At 39.1% G+C, this 24751-nt stretch overlaps 1 protein-coding gene across 5 annotated transcripts in view; it reads right to left on the bottom strand.

Moving 5' to 3' along the window:
• CMSS1 (cms1 ribosomal small subunit homolog) overlaps positions 1-24751 on the bottom strand; it is a 239890-nt gene that overhangs the window by 6327 nt on the left and 208812 nt on the right. For all 5 annotated transcript variants that reach the window (XM_054076931.1, XM_054077009.1, XM_054077074.1 and 2 more), the window contains exons 2-7: positions 13320-13420; positions 8522-8593; positions 5463-5592; positions 2543-2602; positions 1748-1850; positions 246-306 (exon numbers count right to left, since the gene is read on the bottom strand). In XM_054076931.1, the coding sequence (XP_053932906.1) occupies positions 246-306; positions 1748-1850; positions 2543-2602; positions 5463-5592; positions 8522-8593; positions 13320-13420 (527 nt within the window). The remainder of the gene's footprint in view (positions 1-245; positions 307-1747; positions 1851-2542; positions 2603-5462; positions 5593-8521; positions 8594-13319; positions 13421-24751) is intronic.

Genomic DNA, 24751 nt, shown 5'->3' with positions numbered 1-24751 from the left:
GAACTTCTTTAAAGTATAGCACAAGCATTAGAATCTACATTCTACGTAGGACTGCACTAGAGCTGCTGGAGATGGTGTTAGGCTAGATTGCCCAAACTCAAACAAAGGGTTACCAAAGTAAGCATTACCTAGAGAAAGGAACATTGTATGAACACCATATGAAAGGTAAATGCTTTAAAAGAAAATGCTATGACTCTAGTTAGTCGTTTAGTTGTTCTATCAAATTTCCCTAGCTGCTGTCTTACCTTTATGTGCTTTGCAAACAACTTGAGAACTCTGCAGTCTCCTTTAAATGCTGTCATTGACCTAGCAATAAAAAAAATTGGAAAAGGAAATGCAAGCATCAGGGCTGGGAGTAAGACCACACAGGAGGAAAGCAAAAGTAACTGGCATTTCTCAGTATGCTTGAGATACACAGTCCCCCAGTGACCCCTGCTTGTACTTTGAACACTATGTACATTCTTGTTTGCTACTTGATCAACAGCGCTCAACAACTGTGCAAACACAATAGCAGATATCAGTAGGGGGCAATATTGTTTAGATAGCTTTTCAGACAATATTTAATAATTGTGGCCTGTGCTTTCACAGCTTAGTTCAAAGGTGACAAATCACCAAATTCTAATACAAAACTATCTCAGTAACTGAGATATAGGCATGAACAAATGTGTGTACAAGCACAGAAGGAAAGAACTGTGTATGGACCAGTTTACATTTTACAGTCTTGCTGCATCATGGCTGCTAGGAAAACCTAAGCTGCCATAGTCTTTACTGCAGAGAATGCCCAAATTTCAGTTTACCGAAACTCATTTGTTGGAAAACCTGACTTGTTTTTCTGACATCCCATTTTGGCACACAGTAATAACTCTATGTTCTGCATTAGTCAGGCAGGAGACGACATATTCAATATTTACTGAATGTCCTTCAAGATAGCTTTCTCTGCATGTGTTTTGCAGTGTGACAAATTTTCAACTTTCTTTTGCACAAAGCTTTTGTGCAAAGGTCTACAAACAAGTATACATATAAACCACCTAAGGGTCAGATAGTAACATCTGCATGCTGGAGCTGCAGGCACATCTGACATATTTATGCTTCTTTCTGTGGCACTTAGTCAAACTTCCCATCTCTTCACCTCATGTTGCACTGACAGATAATCACAGCAAATGGAGTCAGGACTCAAGAGACAACCATGGAATTTGTGAAGTACTCATTAATCCACCAAAGTCATCAAGACTTCTGGAATGAGAATGGGGAGGAGAGGGGATTAGAAAAAAAAGGGACACTGAAAATCATCATCTCCTGCCAGTCTGAGCCAGCTAAGAACATGGATACAGACTTTGAGGCACTCATGCCAGACACACGTGTTGGTACTTGAGGGCCTGGAATGTCATGTCCTTGTTGCCTCTGGTGCAAAGTCCCAATTTCTAGTGGTGGATCATAAAGCTTTATGGGTTTACTCCATTCTAAGGTATAACAGGATGCATGTTTCCTCAAAACTAGTTACACCTTATTTTTGGTTTTGAACAAAAATAACACTTCCATGCAACTGAAGTACTAAGCGTTACTTCAGTGTAAAACCAAACACCACACTCCCACAGTTTAAAGAAGCAAGGGATATTGCATCAGTTTGAGTCAGTGAATTTGTTGGCTTGCAGAGAACAGTGTCCCAGTTTTGCCTTTATGCCTGTGGTTCCAAGACAAAACCTCTGACTGACTGCCAACTTCAGCATAACATTTGCTATCGACATACTTGATGAGTTCCAAGGAACGAAGGGCAGAACTGCAGATAACCAGCATCACCACTGACTTCTTCTCCTTGTGGTTTTTACGGAGTTTGGCCCACTTAGGACAGACTGCAATGAAAAAGCCCACATATACACACAGAGAAAGTACTGCATGCCACAATTTTAAATTATAAGAGTATGGGATGAATGGTAGCCAGCAGCGAGAACACACATGCTGACTCCTATGAGGTCTGGATCTTTGGCAACACTTTTACATTTAGTCCTGACTGAGAAATAGGAAAATGAAATGCCCAAAATAAATAAAATACAGAAATATCACATAACTGAACAAATTAGATAAGCATTAAAAATCAACAGTTTGTAAGGTGACATTGTCTTCATTTGCCACATACGGCAATTTGTATCAGAGAAAAACAATTGAAGAGATACATTTACCAGACCAGAAGTTCTATATAAATTCACATAAGGGAATAAAAATTCTTTTGGTTCATGTCAGCAGAGAGCTGCAGGATTTCTACTGTGAGATAATACATACAACTACTTATGAAGCCACAATAAATTACTGACAAATAATCCCTAGCAATTCAAAGAAAGTCTAAAACATTTTGATACAAAAGAAGTGAGATAATAAAAAAGATCCAGAAAAGCAAGAATTGTCATGAAGGAAAAAAACCAAACCCCTTAAAGTTTTAATATTTCATTAATTAAAAAAAAATTGGAAGTGCAGGCAAAAATGGCAATAATGTTGCATTAACAATGTTTTGCATATAACTTTCATCTCATCCAACATTTTGACTTACTTTCCTTCAGGTATGAAGAAAAACTGTGGGTGAGATCATTGGCTGGCAAAAAACAGGAATCTGAAAACATGAAAGGAAAAAATATTTTTATTGATGTATTTTTAACAGCAAAAGGATGATATGCATTTGCAGCATAACAATTAGTTATACTGACAAAATCAGAACTGTGTTAAAATCCATCATAAATTACCATTTGTGAAACACAGATTAACGTATGCCTGATGTACAAGAAGTTTTATATTGTATAAATCAATGAAGGTAACACCTCTCAACTCAATTGCAGTTCCCTTCTTTTCCCCCTCCATGATAAGCCCTCTTTAAAGAGCTGCATAGGTGTGATTGTATACTTTAAAAAAAGTTTTCATGTGTCTTTGCTACAATCAATCAAAGGTCTTAGCCAAAAGCTCACAGTCAACCTGCTAGAGGGTTCCAACAATCAACCTACCATGGAATACATTTGTAGATCACCCGAACAATTCATACTATGTAAATTCGAAGAACCTACCAATAATTTACCTGTCAATACATTTGTTCCTCTTCATGGCCTTTTATATTGCAGTAATCTACCTAATTTTATCAACCCCAACAGTAACACCCACACTGCATTTCAATGCCTTTCTCTTCCTCCATTTCCCGCTGACTGCTTATCTTTTAACTGATCAGTGCTTTCACCGTAAAGTCTTAAAAGCGTTCTGTGGCAGATATGCAATTTAAGCTTCATATAGAAGCAATGAAGAAAGGCAAAGTTCTAACAGGTTCTTTGGAAGATCTTTTCTTTCTCCAGTTTCTATACAGAAAGTCTAAATTCTCAAAATAGAGATTAAAATTAGATGGTGTGAGAACTTTATTGTTGAGGGTCCTTTGCCTGATGGAACAATAAGCTCCTGCAGAGCTGACTCCAGAGACCATGTATTTGTTATCATTCTGCATGAAGCACAGCACCTCAGTGTGCCTGTTTATGGAAAGAGATGTTTGCTGATATATTTTAGCTAAATTAAGGAGGTTTCCATACAGATGTTCTTCATGGTCACACGGATGGCAGGTTGTGCTAACGCTGGTAGCACCAACCCATGATTTCCATTAGAACAGACAGTGTGACAAACTTGGTTTGTAGCTGATAGTTGGTTGATGTCCTGTCAGTATAGTTTCTTGAGCAAAGCCACTCAATTTAATGGGTGTTGTCTTGCTAAAAACTCTTATTTTGCACTGATCCCTCTTATGAAATCCAGAGATTGACATTTATTGTGACTTGAGCTTCAAAGGGAAGGAATGTGCACAACTGAAGGATCAGCAGCTGACTTACTTTTCATATCATGTTTAAAAGATGCACTTGATGCTAGTGGGAAAGGGCAGGGGCTGCCCTACCATAAGTATTTGGTGGTAATAGGAGAGCTCTTCACACCACCACGGTCCTTTCCTCCCACTGGCAAAATATCTTTGTTGTTGTTTTGCTCTTCTGAATATGTTAAGTTTCATTAATGACTGAACAATTAAAAAGATGGTTTCTAAAGGATATGAGCTTCAGTCGTCGACATTTCACCAATGCTCCAGCAACACTGGAGTATTAACAATAATTTTAAATGAAAGTTTCAGAAAGGGCAGAAAAACACACAGCTCCAGACTGCAGCAAGAGACTCAAATCTGACCTTCTGCACCACGTTAGTTAATAAAAACACACAACTCCAATTTTTGTTATTTGCTTGTTGTTTGCTCAGTGCTTTGACTTGTAAACTCCTTGGCACTCTAAGTCTTCAATTCCCAGCATAAAAAGAAAGAAAAAATATCTCCATCCAACTCAAGAGTAAATCCATATGGAAACTGGTCACTGCAGTAGCCCAAAGGGCTCTTTCGATAAGAAAAAAATCAAAGCAATTTGTAATTTGCTAAAACCCCTAAACATCTAAAAATACTTAACACAAGCTTTTCAAAGCAACCTATATGGGACTTCTTCATGTCATGTTTTCTTGATTCAACAAGAAAGCTGAACTTGCCCCACCGAAACAAAGAAGGATCAACCTAGACTCATGGATATTAAGGAGGAGTATATTTATCTTGAAAGATAGGCTTCAACGTCAAAAAAGAGAAACCAGTGCTGGGCTAAAAGATACTTATATTGGGCACAAGTCACTAAGAGTTCAAGAAGTATCAAAGGTGTACGTAGCTAGTTACCAGGTCATTTACCCTTCAAAAGCACTACCAACAAATAACGGACAGTGCCTGTAAAATAACAGTGCCTCTTTATCTGCAGAGTAAGATGCAGAGAAGTTAAATGTTGCCTTCATCTCTAATGCAACCTACAGTTGATAGAAGCTAACCCTGCTCTGTCCTGTTTTGCTGTTTCTATCACTGGCTTTCAACTGGAGACAGAATATAGGAAACCAAGAGGGTCCTTGCTATGGTTAACACTTGGTCACTTTACACTTGGATCAAAGCTACTACCTCATTTCATGCCACCCTCTGAAAAACATTGCTTTCAACATCTCGTAACAACACCAGAATGGGATCTCATTATTTCTTTGTCTACTCCTATCAGCCCTCCTATTATGCACCTGGATCAACTCAGATAATCCCAGAAACAAAATAGATTCCACTTTCTCAGTCAGCACCTTGGAAGCTATTATTACAAACTGTATCATTTCTACTAGAAAAGTGAGCTCCTGAAATGAACACTTTACAGTTAAAGGACACATTTAAATGATGTTTCTGTTCATTTCTGTAACTCCAAGAAACTTCACATTTATTCCAAAGAAACTAACATCTCTACTTAAACATTAAAAACTAGTGTATGGTATCATAAGGAAAATATTTCCATAAAAAATATAATTGAAGACCTGACTCCCACATCTTTCTTCTGCAGAAAAAGGACTCAACAGTATCATGAAAAAAACATTATTTATCTATTAAATACAGGATAAGTTACCTGACAGCTTCAGTTCCTCTAATTCAATCACTGAACGGTTTTCACCAAAATGTTGTCTGAGCAGATTTTGTAGATCCGCAGGAACACCAGGTTTTGGAGCAGATTTTTCCAGAATATCAGAAATTTTCTTCTAAAAGCCCAAATAAAATGGTTAAGTATGGCATTTCTGTAATTTCTGATTCGCTAACAGCACTGTAAAGCTTTATACAGTTACATTGACTTAATGACAATTTAATCAGAAGAACACCTTAGAAAAGGACAAGATTCCCATTGTCTGTAGTGGAATGCAGAATTCAGACACAAGTTTGGGTACCTTGATGAGCTGGTCCGTGAGCTCAAAGACAAAAAGTCTTGTACACTCACCTGAAATGCTGCTATAGCAAAACCATAACTGAAAGCTGGGTTTGTGAGATTTGCTGTTGTAAAATTGAAAATTCAGCATTTAGTCATAATTTCGTTTATTTTATTATTCTTAGAGCACAAGAGGAATGAAGTGGTTATATAAGTCTTTGTTATATTTTGATTAAAACAGGGTACCTACCTATCTGTTTTGCAAGGAAAGCTATATCCACAGAATACCACAAAGTGTGTTGAAAATGAGTTAAAAGCTCACAAACCCAGAAGTCGAGCAGAAAGAGTTCAGTAGCTGCTTTGTTATTGCAAAATGTATAATATTTTAAACAAAACTACTAATTTTTAGAGCCTGGACATGAGTTCATAATGATTATGTTTCACACTTTAGGAACATTAGCAAATACCAGGTCTGAATTTTCACTGAAGTGCTGCTCATTTTTTTCCCATAAGCAATCACGATAGAATAGCTCAGAGTTCCCATTATCGGAATGATCTGCCAGCATGTAAGAAAACAGCATATTTTCAAGGAGAGAGGCAGCATGGAGAGAATAGCAAGAGTTTGAAGCCTCTCTTCCCACTTGTTCCCACTGAGAAGCGATTACCTTGTGAAAGGCCAGCTCAAGGTTTCTCAGCTGCATAACCTAAACTGAACTTGCCGTCATGAGGATGCACGGCAGCACGAGCCCAGAAGTGAAAACGAGACGTGAGAGAGAGAGAGATGAGGTGGGCCTGGAAGTGTTTTTAGCAGCTTTAGAGGGGTAGTGGCTACTTTCAGTGCAAGTTCAGCAAGCCAAGGTCTAGGACAGTAAAGATCAATGGAAATTTTGAAGAGAGCTATAGCATGGATTTTAATGTAGGGGACATATCTTTCCCCTACTCCATCCCAACACCTACTTCCTCCTTTTCCATTCCCCATCCCTCCTTCTCTCCCTCTTGCCCAGTACACCCCAAAAACTCCTACAGTGGCATCACAAGGGACAGAAGACTGAACAGGGAAGAGCCATTTGGAGGCTGCTGAAGTCGTGAGCAGCCTAGAGCAAAGGCAAAGTAGGCAGCTGCCTCTCTCTGCTGTCTGCCACTTTGGCCACTGCCTGTTCTACCTCTGCTAAAATCCAGCTGTGCGTTTGCAAGACTCCAACTGAATCTTTGACCATGGTATAGCTGGAGATAAAGTGCTTATGCCCTCCTCTCAGTCTACCTTCGGCCTGGTGCAAAGCCCTCTCCAGTCCCTGGAAGACTTTCCAGTGGATGCCTGTCTTTTGGCAGGTTTTTGCACTGCCTGGATCTGTAGCATTCCTTTTCCCAAGATTCACCCCCATTTGGCACTGTTGCATTTTTCTGCTATTATAACAACTGTCTTCCCAAAGAATGATCAGAGGCCATCTGCAGCACACACAGCCTTTGCATGAGGCTCACAACTGGACCTCTTTGTTATTATTCCTATCAACTACAAATGCTCTTCTCCAGCAACCTGTCTTTTAGGTGACCTACATTTGGGAACCTCTGATTTAGCAGACGGAAAGACAGAACTATCCGGCTCATTTTATGTGGTAATTCAGCATAAGGCACTGTTTCACAGGACCATTACGTCATTCACTGGGCCACTTGGTTCCTCCAGGAAAATTATGGCACTCTGGAGAGGAGAAGCCTGATACTAATGAGAAATTCCGCAAGAGCAAAAGTAAGGACACCTGAGCAAACTCTCTTCCTTCAAGGAGGGCTGTGAGGAAATGTTCCTCATACAGGAAGTTTTATTATTTTTCTGCCAATTCATTCCAGATGCTTAAAAACAATGGGGTCTTTCCCTCTCCTTTTTCTTAGTTTTGGAGAGAGCACTTTGGAATTCATAGATCAACCTGATAAATATTTCCTGATGGATTTTTTGACAGGCTGTGTATGTCAACTTAGTGGCCTAGCCCCACTGAAACCAAAGGTGTTAACTTAGCTCCTATTGTTTGCTGGAGAACTGAGGTCTTTTTGTTAGGTCTGGTTCACCAGTCTCTTCTCATGGGATGCTTTTGCTCTGTCAGTAGTGGAACAAGTACCCCAGTCACTTCTGCCAGAGCTGCGTTTAAAGCTAAATCCCACTCTTCCCTCTTCCCATACCCTAGATGATTAAGAGGCCTGACATAATATAAAAAGGCCACCTCTCAGCCTTGTGAAGGAGCCAACTATTTACAGTCTGTCCTGGAAGACAATTAATTTGCCTGGTGCCATATAATTTCCATCTAGGCTGCAGAGTGCATTTGTTGTTGAGGGTATGAAGCATGGCCAGAGGGACAATAAAGAGTATTTATTTATATACTTATGCTAAGAGGAGAAGAGTGAACAAGGGCAACTCTTGGCTCAAAAGAAATTACAGCAGCTGGAGCCTTACCACACTGCTGGAATGGGGCAGATTCTGCAGCAACTGAAATTACTCCTTTCTTTGATGCAGTTCTATCTTCCTGAAGTGCAACGCTTGCAAGTGGGCTGTAGACATGTACAGCCCTCGAGCAGAGTATAGACACAATGCCACAGTTCAGGTTGGGAATGGGTATTTTGAGTGAAGTCAAGAAAGTAGGAATTTCTATTCTTCTCTAAAAGAGGCTGCAACATTATGACCATATTATTTCTCATCATCACAGAGCTGTCCCAATTTTGAATCTTATAATAGCAAGTACAACCATTGCCCAGTCTGCAAACACACTCTAAAACATTCATACCTTCTTTCTCTTCTTTGCCTTTACAGTGGTCTCTTGTTTTTCTTCAGGCTGACTTAAAAAGCACTCCGTAGGCTGCAAAGCACACATTACCAAAAGAGTAAGGAAAAAGATTCAGTATCATATCTGTAATCACCTGGGAGGAAAAAAAAGAGTTAACACAGGCAGGGAAGAGGGTATATAGAAATTGTAATGCTGGGTTAGGGGGAAACCCTCTAACACAAGCATCCTCTTGTGTAGAACTACATATATCTGGAGTAATTTGGAACTGAGATCTCTGTGGTTGTAATCAAGAGGGAAATAAAAGAAAAGGAAGTTGAAATAAATAGGTTGTAGTCACACTTCCATGAAAGGGTGGAAAGCGGGTTTTAAAAAATTAAAAGGATATCATGGAAATTACCGTGCATGATTGTTTTTCTAAACTTTGCCAACGGTGCTCTAAAATAATTGGGGCTAAGGTGAGCATCCAGACGGTGAAAGATGCCATGGAAGTGGGCGAGAATAATTGGAAACAATCATACTCTGGATTTCCTTTGACATTTGTAATGCAAAATTTAGGAAAACTGTTTCAAATTTGTTCTGCCCCATTCTTGCTTTGTCTCCTCATAGCAGACAGGGTCAAATACACACAAGAAAAACACATGGTGCATTTCAGAATAATCTTCATCCAACACGTGTTGCTATTATTAACCCTCTTCTGTGCCTGAGTGAGCAGACTGAATCGGCCCATTTGTAACAGAGTCCCTGTTCACATAAGCTAGGCTTAGGATTTATCCTTAGACACCTAAAATTGCTCAAAACAGAGAAAGCGAGGCACAGGTTTCCCTTGTTTTGAGCACAGCAATTCTCTTTTCTCTTGCCTTCTTAGAGACTTTCACTTCATAGAAATGCAAATTAATCTACGCAGATGGGTTTTAGAGCTTAGTAAGTGACTTAATGAAGAGCAATGGGAAAACAGGCTGAGCTGCAGGAGCTCCTTGATAGCAGGATGCATTTGGCTAGGAAAATAGGCTCCTATGAGAAAATATGGAGAAGTCTCATCACATGGAACATTAAAAGCTCAGGAACAGCAAACCCAGCACTGCTCCCTGGGGAAAGCCTGGAAGAAAAGTATCAGCAGGAAACAGAGACCAGCTGAAAGCCGGAGAAGATGCTCTTTCATTCCCTTGTGAAGGTGGCCTCAGCAGGACCAAGAGGGCCAAAGAAAAGCTAACAGAAACTTAGCATATCTGAGCCTTTCTGAGCCCTCCTTGCACTGTCTCACCCTTAACAGGAGGACACTTCATGGCAACTGGTACTTTATGACCCTGCTCAGCACATTTGTGCCTTTCCAAGCCCGCTCTCCCTATCAGAAGCATTTTGTGGAATCAAATCGTTCATATTGTTTGAGTTAAACTGTTCATATTATGCCTGAATTTCCCTTTTTCTCTTCACTGCCCTAAGTAATTTAGCTATGAAAAGCATCATAACACCACGTTCAACACAAACATATGACCTACTGCTCGCTGCTGCTTTCTGTGTTGTGATGAGACCACAGCCACTACACTTAAGTGCCCCTGAACCCGGTTAAGGTTTGAACTGATACTTATGAACTACCAGAGAAGATCTGCCTGGAAGCCGGCAATAGGGTAGCAAACTGCTCTACAGCCAGGACTGGAATATAATGCAGCCTGGATCAATACCCACTCATGAGAAGTTGTGGTAGGGATTGTACCTTGCCTTAACAGAGATTTGTCCCTGTGATTTTCTCAGGTATAAACAGATATTATCTTCAGTAGAAATCAAGGGAATGACTGTAAATAGAAATGCACTGCAGCTAACAAAATCATTCCAGGGTTAGCATGAACTTTTTGGTTTTATTGTTTGGTTTGTGTCTTTTTAAAAAATCTCTGTCTTGACTCCAGTTCAAATACTTTCAAAGCACCACCATACATTTCTCCATTCCTATCCCTACCACTAGCATTCCCAGATACTGAGACTGAAACAGAGCTATTCTCTGCCTTCAGTTCCTCCTCTACCCTTATGCAATCACACCTCTCCATACATACTCAAAGCCCACTTTCCAGGTGTTTTAATCATAAATTCCAACTTCAGGATCATATTTTATGCAGAAAAGAAGCCTTTGGATTGATTCAGTCAATGGATACTGTCAAGCAATCCAAATGCCAGAAATTCAGGCCAACCTGAATACATTTCCTGCAGTAGAATATGATGGTTCTCTATCACAGAAAGCATTACTGCTCTTTCATCATATTGAAATATGCCACTGATTCACTTCAGGTCCACTTCTCTCTTCATATATATTGTGAACTGGTTTACATAAATCTGCGAAACACTCCCAACTGGTATCTGCATGAGAAAGGAATAAAACCATACCACAGAGCTCAAAAATTTTCTATAACAGAAACAAAATCTTGTCAGTAACAACACTTCATTCAGATGTTTCAAAATACAACCAAATGCCATGGCTTCTTTTTTGAAGGCAGTATGTAATCCTTTCCCTCAACAGCAACAGAAGTACACAGCAGGCTTGTTGTCAAAGCCTTACTTCCTCAGAGAAGCATGTTAAGATTCAAAATTATCTCCTTCACAACAGCATATGTATATTTACGCACAGAATACTATTAGCCCAGCAATAATAAAGTCCACCTTATTTAGACATTAAAAATAATTCCACAAGAAAATGCAAAACTTCATGGCGGTGAATGGCTGTGAACTTACAGGTCTTTGATGATCTGCAGTCTAAAATATCTAGGCATCTATGAAACTGAACTTCTTGACCCTTGTCCAAATGTTATTTGCCTACCTATTCATGGCTCTTTACATGCCACCCTTCAGAATAGGTCATTTGCATGGTTTTCGTCTGCAAGACACATAGCAGACAGCCCACTGGCTTTTGACATGGTGCTCGTGTACTCCCTGTTTTTAAGCTATTTTCACATGGAAGTTCTTAAAAAGCAAAACCCAGGAAATCTGTGCTGAGATGACTGATTTATGAACTTTTAAAATTTATGAACTTACGAATTTTAAAATGTCAATTCCTTGTTTGTTAATCACAGACAGAACATAAAATATTTCCTATATTATATATCCAACAATTTTTTTTTCTTCACATGTTGACAAGTTACTGGAAATTCAAATATAGAGTGAAAACATTCTTTTGCGTGTGTGAAAGTTTCCATTCTAGGTCAGTCATATATTCTGGCTTTCAGAGTTTGTGGCAAAGTAAACACATCAATGTGCCACTCAGATTGGAGGCAAATGATTCATTTACTTGTAAGCCTGAGGACAACCTGTAGACTAGAAACATAAATGTTCATAATTCTGTTTGGTTGTCTCTTGACTGGTTTCAAGGTGTCAAGTCCACTACAGAATAGTTTCCAACCTGTGAATAAGGTAGGGGTGAGTAAAATGGGTTATGGTATGTGTACCAGAACTACAAAACTACTAGCTTTCTGTAAATACATCTGATTTTGCAAATGGTTTGCTCTAGAAGACACGCAATAACACATTGATGACTCTGAGCTCCCATAAAGCATTGCCTTCTGGAGTTTTGTGGATAAACATCAAATTACCCTGATTCCAAAATGCAGACTGATATTCTTTATATGACAGGAAGAGCTGTGGCATATATTCTGCTACAGTAGAGCAGTCCCAGTCCACCTCGGCAGGATAACCTGCATTAGTTAAAATTTCTAAAGTTCTTATGGAAAGGGCAAAGCCAATCCTCCAAAACAAACTGTCTTTAGTTCTAAATGGTTAAGTGAATATAACTGTGATAAAAAGTCGCTCCATAAACATCCTCACCAAGCTGAAGTCCTCAGCATTTGACATACTTGTAAAGCATGTACAAACGCAATACAGGTTTCTCCTGTATTGATCGTCTCTCTCTTTCCCAATCAAAATGCGGAACCCGGTCAGATATTTGGCTCTCTTCATCTTTCATCTCCTTGGAAAGACACCCAAAAGTGTAGTAATTCTTGCTGTGTTGTTTATACTTTTCTGTTACAAAAAAGAACATCCCTGCAAATGGATTTCACTTGGGCAACTGCCCAGGCATCACACAGTGACTTTACTATTGACCAAGGGGTAAAAATCAATATCCATACCCTCAAGGAAAGATAGCTTCCAATGTCATTTTAGTCCTTTGACAGCAATTCAGCCAATTCTCCTATATATTATCAGGAAGTCAGAAGAAATTTACCTTCAAACAAGAGACTTCTTGAAATCAACTGACCTTTAGAGGACTCTTCTTTGCTCGAGCTGAGGTGGTGCTGTCAAAGATGTTGCTGCCTTTTCCTTGCCATACTCTATGTAATGCTGAACACCACACTTCCTAATGGTTTTAAAGGAACCTCTTAGCCATGAAAGGCTATGAAAACATAAATCCATGTACAGCTAAGTTCTTCTTCGCTTGAACCTTATAGTGCGGAAATGCTCACATAGAGGCAATGTACATTTAAATACAGGTTTCAAGACCTTGTGTGGGAAAGGCAAAAAATTCTAGGGGAGGACGCTTGGTAGAATCATCTGGGCTTTTATCATTAGACAGTCACTTTGTAGGAGACCAGCCTGGCAGTCTCAACTCACATAAAACAAGAGTAAAGCTATTATTGAAATGTACTGGAATGCAATCACTTCTAAATAAGGCAAAATAATTTAACAAAACAATCTTATTACATGAACAGATCAGATAAAGAATAAATAAAACTGTCCCTTTACTGAATGAAAACGGACAACGATTCCCTAAGTATTATCCTCTGCCCTGTCTCTGCCCTAGACAACTGCTAAATTTACAAACCTGCTTTCTTTTCTTTGCCGCAGGAGGTTTGGAATCTGAATCTTGACGTGCTGCTGTCCTGTTATCACTTGCTTTCTCAATAGCTTCATCATCTGAAGGATCTAATGAGAAAAAAGCAGAGGTTTTGTTACTGTTTTTCAAATCCATCTCCAATCTCTGCATTCAAAAGCAGGTATAATATCTTCAGCTGAAAAGTTGCCATGATAATACAAACTCGAGATTTGCTACAAATACAGCTGTAACAGAATTTTTCATCATTTTAGAACACCGGTATTTGAAATTTATTCTAAGAAAAGCCCCAGGTTTCCCCTCCTCTACACAGTATTACATCTGGCAGGCAATGTATTTCTTCTTTCTGGAATGCTGCACAGTGGGTGCCAAGTACAGCATCACAGGCAGAAATACCTAATCTTTCCAAAACCTCCCTATAATTAAGCTAAGCAGTGAAAAATGAAAGATGATTTTGATAAACTACACCTCAAGTTGCATGACATCTCTTTGTTACTTCAGAGCAAATAAAACACAATCTCAGATCTGTAACAGTGCATTCACCAAATATAATTACAGATCTGTCTCATTATACCTCAAAACAAGCAATAGCACTGGAACTGAAGACTTATGGCACTATGGTCCACAGGATCACTATAAAAATAGATGTTTCTCCTAAGTTTGCTGATACTTCTTCACAATAAATCACCCTCCTCACTCAAACAAATCTTGCAGATGAAGGAAGGAAGGAAAAAAATATATCAAACCAAACACACAGAAAAATGCACATAAAACCCAGTCCAGTCTCCATGTAAAAGTCCCAAATGCCTTACTAACACCTATTACCTAGAAAAGGAAAAATTACAAGATTGCTGTAATATCATACTGTAGAAGAATATATGCAAATTTTGCTGCACGTACATTTTAATTGCGTGCTTATTACTGGAGTATTTATTAGGCAAAAGCACCATTCCCAGAGTTTAAGCAGAAAATACACAAGACTAGAAAAGGCTTATGTTTTGAAAGAAATGTTTCTACTTATTCTTGTCTTCATCTCTTTTATCTACACAGACACCTTAAGGAAAAAAAATATCCACAGCAACCATTCCCTCTAATAGCGCTATATTAGTGCTATGGTGTTGTATTTGAATACAGAATCTTCTTCTAGGGACTGAATTACTTTTCCCTGATCCTTGCCAAAAGCATTATCATTCATCAAACTGAAAAATTATATTTTTGAATACGGAATATTTCTGCCCAACAGATACTTAGTCATTGTTACAATATCCTGTATTCTGAAGCTGTAAATTGACAGCTTCAAGATTAAGTTCTTTATTTTGAATAAAGAGGAACAGTATGATTTCTTAAGCTTCCCATCCCCAAGTATGGATGATAAAATTACATGTATGCAGTCACTAGTTGTGAGCCAGAGAACATAAGAAAGAGAGAAAATCAACTATGGCTGCTATTTACTAATTCCATGTTGAAATAGGTACTTACCGGAAAAAAGTAAATGAAAGGATATGTGGAAGATATGGCAAAGAATTAAAGAGAAATATAAGTAAAATGATATGAACTGGAAAAAGTAATCTTATTCATCCATAGATGCAACATTATACGTTGTATGAGGACAAGGCTGTGGCTTTTAAAATCCTAATGTGACTGAATGGGTAACAAAAGGGGTACATATTTATGACTGGCTTATTTCATCTTGTAACTCCCACTCCTCTTCCGACCTGGAAAAACTTGTGTAACAGTCAGCAACCTGAAATTGGGTTGTGACAGCTGTTAAGAAAGCTCGAAAAGGAAGAAAATCAGCAAATGTTTTAGCACGTTGGATGTCATTTGTCATGAAATCTTGCTTGATATAGATTAGATTCTTGGCAAAATGCAAAAGCTTTAGAAACAGCAGCAACTGAGAAGAGAATTTGTTTTCTGCCTAGGACAACTAAGAGAATCTTAAGTGAGAGGATTTGATAAACACGTTAATGAAATGAATTCATACCAAAACACACACCAAAAAGAAACGGTGGCACTTGTTCGCATCTCAGTGCAGGATGAAGACATATTCTGAAATCGTAAATGGAAAAGCTCCCACTTTCCAGGTCTAGAGCAAATGCACAAACCTGTGCACCAAATGAACACTGCAGCACAGCTGGCCTATTTGCTTCCTTCTTTTTACAGGCACAGCCACCAAAGCATCAGCTGAACAGACTGTGACCACAAGAGTGCTAGATCCCACATGGGGCGAGGGGCTGGTGGCAGGGGAAGAGCAGGGATGTCACTGCTGGCAGCCCTTCACCACAGGCTAGCTCTAACATTCAGTGAATGTTAGAACCCCTTAAGCTGGTGCTAAGACAGCCTCAGAGGACTTTAAGTAGCCAGCCATTCTGGGATCATTTCTCAAAGGACATGAGCAAAGGAAGTGACAAGTCTAACTCTCAGGCTTACTTGTACACTAGGAAATACATGGCGCTGATCTCCATGAGCTGCCTCCATAGCTATTTTCCCCTCTGTTCTAATGGACAAAATAAGGTAGATTAACTCTTCTTTTGAGCTGCCATATGGATCACAAACGAGAAGAATGAGGAGCCACAGTATAACAGTCACTTCTGCTAGAACATCACTGTTACTGTTTCAGGAGTGTTCATAAATATTGGCTGAAGGTGAAAAGTTTTCTGGGAGTTTATTGGCCACAGAAATAAGAAGGAGAGAGTATTTGTAAGTCCATGGGGCTTTTGTTTGTTGTTTGCTTTTTTAAAAAATTTAATAGAACAATGGTGATATGAGTTTACTTTATTACAAATTTATAATTAATGCACAAAAAAATATATGTCTAGTTCTGTACCGCCTAACAAATGACAGCAGGTTAAACAGGGGAGAGAGAAAGCTAAAGGTCTGGGAGACTAACAAATCTCTTCCTTATCTTACAGTTCAGACATCTGTGTCAACGCACTGAGCTCTTCCTTTCTGTTCTCCTAAGGATGTCCAAGTGCTCCTGCACCATATGCTTACCACTGGACGCCAATCCCTCCTTCCTTGGCCTATTCCACTCCAAAGACACAGAACATTTACGTCCTCCAGCCACTCTGGAATCTCAGATATGGTACGTCATTAGAAGAAGCTGAAAAATTACATCATCTAGCATATTTGTGAAAGCTTAAAAGGTGACTTGGTAACTTAGTGATACCACTACGCATTACCATGGGCTTATTTCCCTCTCTTATCACCCTTTCTCTGGTAGATTTCTCGTGCTGCTTTTTGGAAGAGAAATTTCTGTGTTTGAGAACGCAGCATTGACTTTTGTCTCTTCTGCCCCTATTGCAGAGATACTGAAGGAGTGACAGCTTTTACACATGCCAGCTCTGCAGACATAGGGTCCTAGCTGCAGTCCTGGAGCAATTATATGAATGAAGTACAAAGAAATCAGAACTAACCACCTCTTTGTCCTTCTTGCTCGTCATGCTTGAGCTCTAAGCACCCATTCCAGAGTATATCTGTGCATACCTCACTGAATTGAATTGCTGAGCCACCTCTTTCTTAGCATATTTATTTCATACTGGAAATAAATGAGAACAGCGTAAAGAGATTCAAGGGAAGCTGCCTCTGATCTTTAAGCATTCCTTCTTAAACCCTACTTGGCATGCTCTGAAAGGCCAGCAGCAGTCGTCTAAGTTTTAAATAACCTCTTCTCTTTCTCATAACTAAAAGACACACTACTAGCAATAGCAATCTAAAACTGGACGAATGGTTTCCATGATCTGAAATAGCTGGACAATGCAGCACCTGTTTGCTGCCCATCTGAGTTTTGGAGTGCACTTTGGGATGCAACGACCTTCTCTACTTTTAGTAAGAGAAGGGGGAACCAATGCCCAGCTCTGCACTCAAACATCTATGAAAACAGTTCAAATTTGGGCATCTTTCTGCAGTACCTGACTATCTTTATTTGATACAACAGACAAACTTTTCATCTGTTCCAGAAACAGACACTCATATCTCAGTTGAGACAGCAGCTAGTTTTGAGCTGTTATTGTTTGTGACACTATGTCAACTCCTGTGACGATGAGAGCACTTTGTTGTCCACATGAACATACCACAGTCCAGACTCTGCCAACTATGCTCACACTAAACTTTATACCTTTGTCCGTAAATAGTTACCTTGATGTCAGCGAAGTTATTCACAAAATAAATGATAACTCGATGCGATTAAATGCAGAAGAACTCAGCTCCCAGATCCTGAATGCATCTGTATCACAGCAGCACTGTTTGCCCTGCTTTGAGGTGTCAACCTTCCCAGAAGACTCCTCTCTCCCAGAACAGGGGAGAGCACAAATCCTTTGTTACTATAATAATAAGTTGGCACAAATGCAGAACCTAATTGATTAATACAACATTGACTTTCACCGCCCTTGTGGTACAAATGAGCAGGCAGGCAGGTGCTGACAGAATATGCTGCTGAACGGGTGATGTTGTTCCGTATAGTGATCTTCTGCATCTGCTTTCCTGTGATGCATGGACCTTACGCAACCACAAGGTCAACAAAGACATCTGAATGATCACATAATGTTCTCGATACAGAAACATAAATATGACTTCCACAGCTCTTCATGCTTTTTCCTTTGGTATTACATCAGCACCGTGGCACATACTGATAGGCTTCCCAGTCATTAATTATTTATATTTGATTTTATTTTGAACCACGCCGAAATAGAAAAAGCCACTTATGCTTAATTCACGCACACAAACATATATATGAATAACATTTTCTCATCTGTGATATTGATTACTATTTAAAATCATGCAGCGCAATGGTTTCTACCTTCATTCCAATTTAATATTGATATATAAACGTGTCTGAGTACATCAATATGTATACCAAATATATGCAGTCCTATATTAATGCATAGACATGTCTGAATGTTTATACACATGCATGTAAAAAAAAAGCACATTAATATTTAGATAATTTAACAGGTTCCCTTTCATCATCATGTTTATTAACTGCTATGTTCATAAAGAATGCACATTTGCTTATTTATACTAGTATTTTTGAAGTCAGAGAAGAAGTTAATAATAAAGGAGGTAATGACATGTGCTTTGATGTGAAAGCAATTTTGTTCATATAAAACAGCTAGTACATACAAATTCGTGTTTGCTAAGCTGATTCACCACTACTGAGACTTCTGACCCTCACACGCAATCAATGAAGATTTATAGTGACCACAACATGAATAATTAATTCTTATGAGGACTACAGGTGACAGAAAAAGTGCCACTCTTTTTGGCAGCACATCTCCAAATGCCTCAAACTAAAGAAAAACTACAACTGAAAAGGAACAGAAAATAATCTTAAAATTCCTTGGAAAATGCGACTTGTGGTTTGAGACAGCTTACAACTGAAGTAAAGACAAAGGAAGCTCACAGAAATTATAGCAGGTATGGGAAGTTCATTACAGGAAAAAAACGAAAACAACAGAAGGGAAGTTTTTTTTTTGAGAAAGAAAAGAGGCATAGTGCTTCTTACTCTTCATAACATAGGAACAAGAAATGTGAAATTAAAGAGGAAACTTGTAATAGAAAAATCATTCTATTGCATACATGCCCAAAGGTAACAGAGGCAGTAATTACCACCAGGGTTAGGTTTTAATTTTTTGATCTGGAAGCTAGGTGAGATCAGACACCTGCTTGGTATCCAGAAGACCCTCAGTGACACAGGCCAGTACAGGATAAGTTCATTTCTTCCCACTAAACTAATCTCTGTGATGGAACATGAAGAGAACCTGGCTTATGTGTCCACCAGTGAGATTCCTTGAAATTTTATTTGACATATCTGGCACTGCCCACAGTCAGAGAGAGACACACTGTAGGTCAGAAGAGTCTCTAGGTCTAAAAAGAAAACCCTGCTTTCTTCCTTATGCTCCTATCAAGGCTACATACCAGTACTAAACTAAATTACTTACATGAAAACAAACTTGGTACCTAATTCATTACTACCCTCCAGTCCTCACTTCCCCCCAACCCCCTTACTTCCATCCTCCTCTGACTATTCTAAAATTGCCTGATATTGGGAAAAAGACTGTAAGTAAGTATTTTTAAGTATTTCTGATTTTTAACAAAAACCCTTGTACACTGTGGAAATAGGTTTTATATTTGTTATGTTCTCTTTCTAGTTTTAGATGTGTTACAAGAAAGCATGTGCTTGTCATTACTCTGTAGGTGGGCATACTTCATTCAATTTGGGCATGCTATGATGGATTAAATTCAGGCTGCCTTGCAGCTGTCTTTATTGATCGCTTGATTAAGCAGTACTGATTTGTGTTCATTAATCTGGGGCAAAAATAATTCCCAGGCCTCCCAGCTTTAAATTCAGTAGATTGAAAAATATTTGATACTGAGTAAAGTGCCAAGTGTGTTGGGCACATCGAGATTTTTTTTTTAATTGACATTTTAGATTCCTTTTCTTTGTGAAGAAGGGAAGAGAGAGGAGTCAGGGAAAAGAATAAAACTGAAGTCAGACTTCCTTATTATTCTCATAGTTTTGCCATTAAAAACTGCCCTAATTCTTCAGTGAATCAGATTCAGTAATCTTAATATCAACGTGCTACTTTGAATGTCTCCCATTGCATCTCCCTTGAATGTCCCATCAAGTTCACACAGTACAAGGTCAATTAATTTTCTGTACAATTTAACAGCAGTCAGCAAAATTGGCTCCCAGGTTGCTGTTTAACCTTGCTCAGCTCAGAAGCCTCCCCTTGCCGCCACGGTTGTGTTCATCACAGTAAGTGGGCTAAAAGTAGTGATGACAGAATTTTAACATACCACTATGGTACTGCTCATCAAGGCACCTCAGGCGGGTCCTGCTGTGCTGTCCACCAGTATTCCAAGGAACAGATGATGTGTTTCAAAAGAAACAGGCCTGGCTTGGGGGGCTGATTAACTAAGAAAAAAAGGATTAACCTTTTAAGTGTTTTGGTGCGTTCCAAGCCCAACCTGCTTCCCTAAAAAAAGGGAAAGGTTCTGTGCAGCCGTGGGAGAAGCAGGCATGGAAGCCAGTTGTGCACAGTGGCAACAGGCAAGCAGCAGTTCAATCCAGGTCCTGGACAGATCCCAAACCACTCAGCTGTGTGTCAGCAGCACTGCTAATCCTGAAAGAAGGATCCCTTTGATGTCTACCAGGACAATCCTCTAAATTCCCTCTCTGTAGGTAATGGACAGCTTTGAATTTTCCCATTGAGAAGCCTAACTCAGATAAGCTCAGACACCCTGGAGCCTATGGTGTAAAGCCAACTGGCCAAGCAATAGCTATGAAGATCATTTGAGGATCTCCAGACCAGCCACATGGAATGGCTAAGAATGCAAATTTTATTATTAATGTGCTTCTTCAAACCAGTTGTTGGCTATTTACCATGATAATACTTTAGAAATTGCTCGTAAACAAGATAAAATGTTAGTTACAGAAGTGATCTGTCCTTGGAGAAGGTCACCACATAACCATTGCATCAAAAATAGCAACAACAGTGTCAGTACCCTCTTCATTTCTCAAATTGCTCTGACTAAATTCTGATTCTAAATTAGAATGGGTCCGCTGCCACCCCTAGAAAGATAAATAATTCTCCTCTTCACAAGCATACATCATCTGCAGTTGCATGACTGAGAAATCCAGATGACAGATTACAGAAAAAAATAAATCATGCCCTTACCTCCTTGAATATGGATTAGCTAAATCATTTTAAACAGTACAGTAACTCAAGATTCAGTCTTAAAAATCAGTAAGACAACATACATACTGACAGGAAATTAAAACAAATTTTTAATTGCACCAAAGGACATTACAGCTCTGTGGAACTCTTTGATGCAAGGGAGAATAAGATCATGGCTCAGCACAGTGCTGTTTCAAAACATCGATGAAGTTTTTCACCAGGGTCAGGACTCAAATGAAAGCCTTAAAATATTTGGGTATTTTGATCATTTGTAACTAAAGAGGAAAAACTATCAATGAAGTGGTACCTGTTATTGTCACTAAGAGGTAAGAAGTTGCAAGTGAAGCTCTGCTGCAGATGACTACTAGTTAGTTACTGTCCCTTTCTCCTGGGGAGAAAGCCTGGTGCATTGGAGAACAGAGCTGCCTTCCTGCCTGGGCTGAGATATTTCCATGGTAATTATGTGTGGTGCGGGTGCTTCATCATCCAAAACCAGCCACGGTACCCCAACATCTGGGCACTCTTTTCCCTTCCCATCTCTTATGAACTAAGGACTCTTCCAAAACAGGCCTATTACAGCATAGCATTAGGTTTTCTTATCTGTGAGGATGCCTTGAACTACAGACCTTATCTGTCAAGGTACTTCAAAAAAGGTATTTTAAACTGTACTTGTGAAGCATACCTGAAAGGCATACAAAAGGTAGTTGAGCAAGAACAGACACAATCTTATCAATGAATCAAAAGTGTTTCAATTTTGTCCCTTCCCAGTCCATCCAGCCTAAACCTGTGCCAAGCCAGAGTTTCTTGCAAACAATTTCATATGAATTGCCTGTAATAGTTTTCTAAGTATTGGCAATAGATTGTACTGCAAAGACAATATTCTTAAAATATTTTCATATGATAAATCTGCTGACAGAATATTAAGTTTAGGTTCCTCTTTCTTACACTGAATGACAATTTAAATGAAAATCAGTGCTCACTCAAGCAAAAAAGAACAGGTCTGAATGGAGTGATATTGCATCAATTTTCACTATGCTCTGATACAACAGAAAATTTTTCAGCACACAGACATAACTATCTACCATGCAAAAGATCTCCCACAGAATACTTCTATCAATTACCCTTCCTTGCTCCCTTATTTTTAATACTTAAATATTCAAAATAGGTACTTCCAAACTCATTTTTGACACATCTTTACTTGCTGACTGGGAGTGAACCAAAAAACAAAATAAAGGTCATATCAGAGAGTAAAAAAAGAGGATTTCCTCTGTTCTACATAAGTAAACATAGATGAATAAACTTTACATGACAAAGGTTAGGCACAGCTTGTAGTACAGCTACAACCCAGGACTATTCATAATTTGACTTTTTCATTTTTATATAATGCATTATAATATGGAAACATGTTACAAAAATCACAGAAACTGACTGATCAGGTGTAAAAGTAGTTGGCGACTCTCCTTCTAATGATAAAAACCTTTATTTTCTGCAAGTCAAGGGTTGACCTTGACATTCTATCACTGCCTCAAACAAGGAATAACAGCATCACCAAGATAAGAAGGGAGAACTCAGTATTCATTTAGTTGCTGCAGTTTAAAACCCATGGTACACAAAGGGAAAACACAAAGACCTGACACGTTCTGAATAAGACATGTGCTCTTAATGCTTGCCATGCAACTTAATTTCTTCATGATGGGCCTGCCAAACAAGAGCAACCGAGTGTGAAAATATGATAATACATCAGCAGAGTGGCAAGCCAGTTTTGTTGTTTGCTCTAGCACCTTTCACCAATGACACCAGGAGCAAAGGCTCAGAGAACGTCCACAAATCACTGCAGTCTTCTCATTATTCTTTCTTTTGTCCTCTCAAAAACTATCCTATTTAAAAGACAGGTAGACAAGGTGCTCAGAGACATGGTTTAGTGGTATATAGGAATGGTTGGATTCAATGATCCAAGAGGTCTTCTCCAACCTGGTGATTCTATGATAATTCCAATGCTCTCTTTAAATCTCCGAATTCAAATTAAAAGCATATTCCTAGGAAGACGGGGAAGTGGTAGATCATTTTCTTTCTAAGTAGCCTTAGTTTGGGTTGTTTACAAATCTACTGCATGAACATTACAAAATTAACTACTGAAACTTGTAAAAAGGGCTTCCCCTCTTGACAGATGCCAGGCATTATATACCCTACAGTCACTTTAGAAACCACTGTAAAGGACGTCAGAAATACTGTGCAACAGTTTACAATAGCAAAAGGACAATCTCCAACTCTGAAAAGTAGGGGAATGGGGTAAGCCAGAATACAACTGACTAACTCGGAAATTGGCTGTGACGTTATGGTTCACATATGTCACCTTATAAAATACCCTATGGAATCTTTAAACAACTAGAAGTGCCTAGGATTTAGGGCAAAAATCAGTTTCACAAATACTGATTATAGAATGACCATATGAGGGGGAACCTCACAAAGCTGTCTTGAAACAGCTATCAATCGCAACAGAGACATCTGAGAGAGGATACAGCCTGGGCCCTGGAAACCCAAATCATTCCATAAAACATAAGTTACGAGCCCAGGAAAAGCTAGGATCTAACCAGGGCCATACTCCCTACTACATTTCCAATTCGGTGGTGTGGAAACTTCATGCAAAAGCCATCCTAAAGAAAGCTGCAAAACAAAATACAGTTCTATCCATTTTGAGGAACTAATGCAATCACTCTTAAAGCCTTCTCCCCTCCACTCAGGAAGTTCATAATACCGGGCTTGGCTAAGCAACATTTACTGCCCTTTACACAGAAACAGCATCACTGTATAAAAGTCTCCCCCAAAACGAATATTTCCTCTTCTGTCTCATTTTGTGTCAGAGCAAGGGATCATAGGTCAATTTTACCAGCCTGCCTGGAGCATGATGACAGTTATGCATGGACAAAGTACTATGATTTGTCCAGCCTGCCAGGCCCGTATAGACAGCATACTGACCACTCTGCCTGGACAATACCAGCAATATCACATAGATGAATTAATCTGTCCAGCCTGCTAGGTCAGTATAGGCAGTGTCATTAGCAAACAAGGCGGCTTTTAGAGAAACTTGGGTTCCTCATTCCCCTGTATTTCATTATTCTTCCACACTTTTCAAAGTCATACAGCATATTACTTGTATAAGTAAGAAATCACCTGTTCTCCAAAATCTTCATACAGGAGAAGTTCTCCTGGCAAAATCTGACTATTCCCGTGCTTTAGGACAGATTAAGCACTTCAATTCCTTCTTTTTCTAAGAGCTACTAATCTATTGTGTACGGAAACTGCTCCAGCTGTTTGCTGCATAGGGTAAAGAGTTGGGCTGAGTTGGAACTAGTTGGGTTGGTCTGGGTTGCATCAAGATACCACCCTGGAGCGAAGATAACACAAAGCAATTGGGGTTTAATGATGTTGGTATCACATACATTTAGAATTTCATTACTTACACAGTGCTAGTACATCACTCAACACTAGTCTTTCTGGAGGCAGACTGCTTCCTTTTTCAGGTCCTCTCTTCAGAGTCACACATCAGCATAATTAATTTGTTATAATATTCACTCCTAATAAATATTTATTCTTGTTAATGGGGAAGAAACAGCTAAACTGGGAGTAAAGTGGAACTTGAATTAAACCATAAAACTACTTAATGGGTGGGCTTTAGCCTGCGTCTGACTATTAGGACACTTTGCCCAGGAATGTAGTATGGTCCCAGATGTGATGTCTCCCTTA

This window comes from Cuculus canorus, chromosome 1 (assembly GCF_017976375.1).
Source record: "Cuculus canorus isolate bCucCan1 chromosome 1, bCucCan1.pri, whole genome shotgun sequence".
Classification (NCBI taxonomy): Eukaryota; Metazoa; Chordata; class Aves; order Cuculiformes; family Cuculidae; genus Cuculus; species Cuculus canorus.
This window is presented reverse-complemented; position numbering and strand designations above follow the sequence as displayed.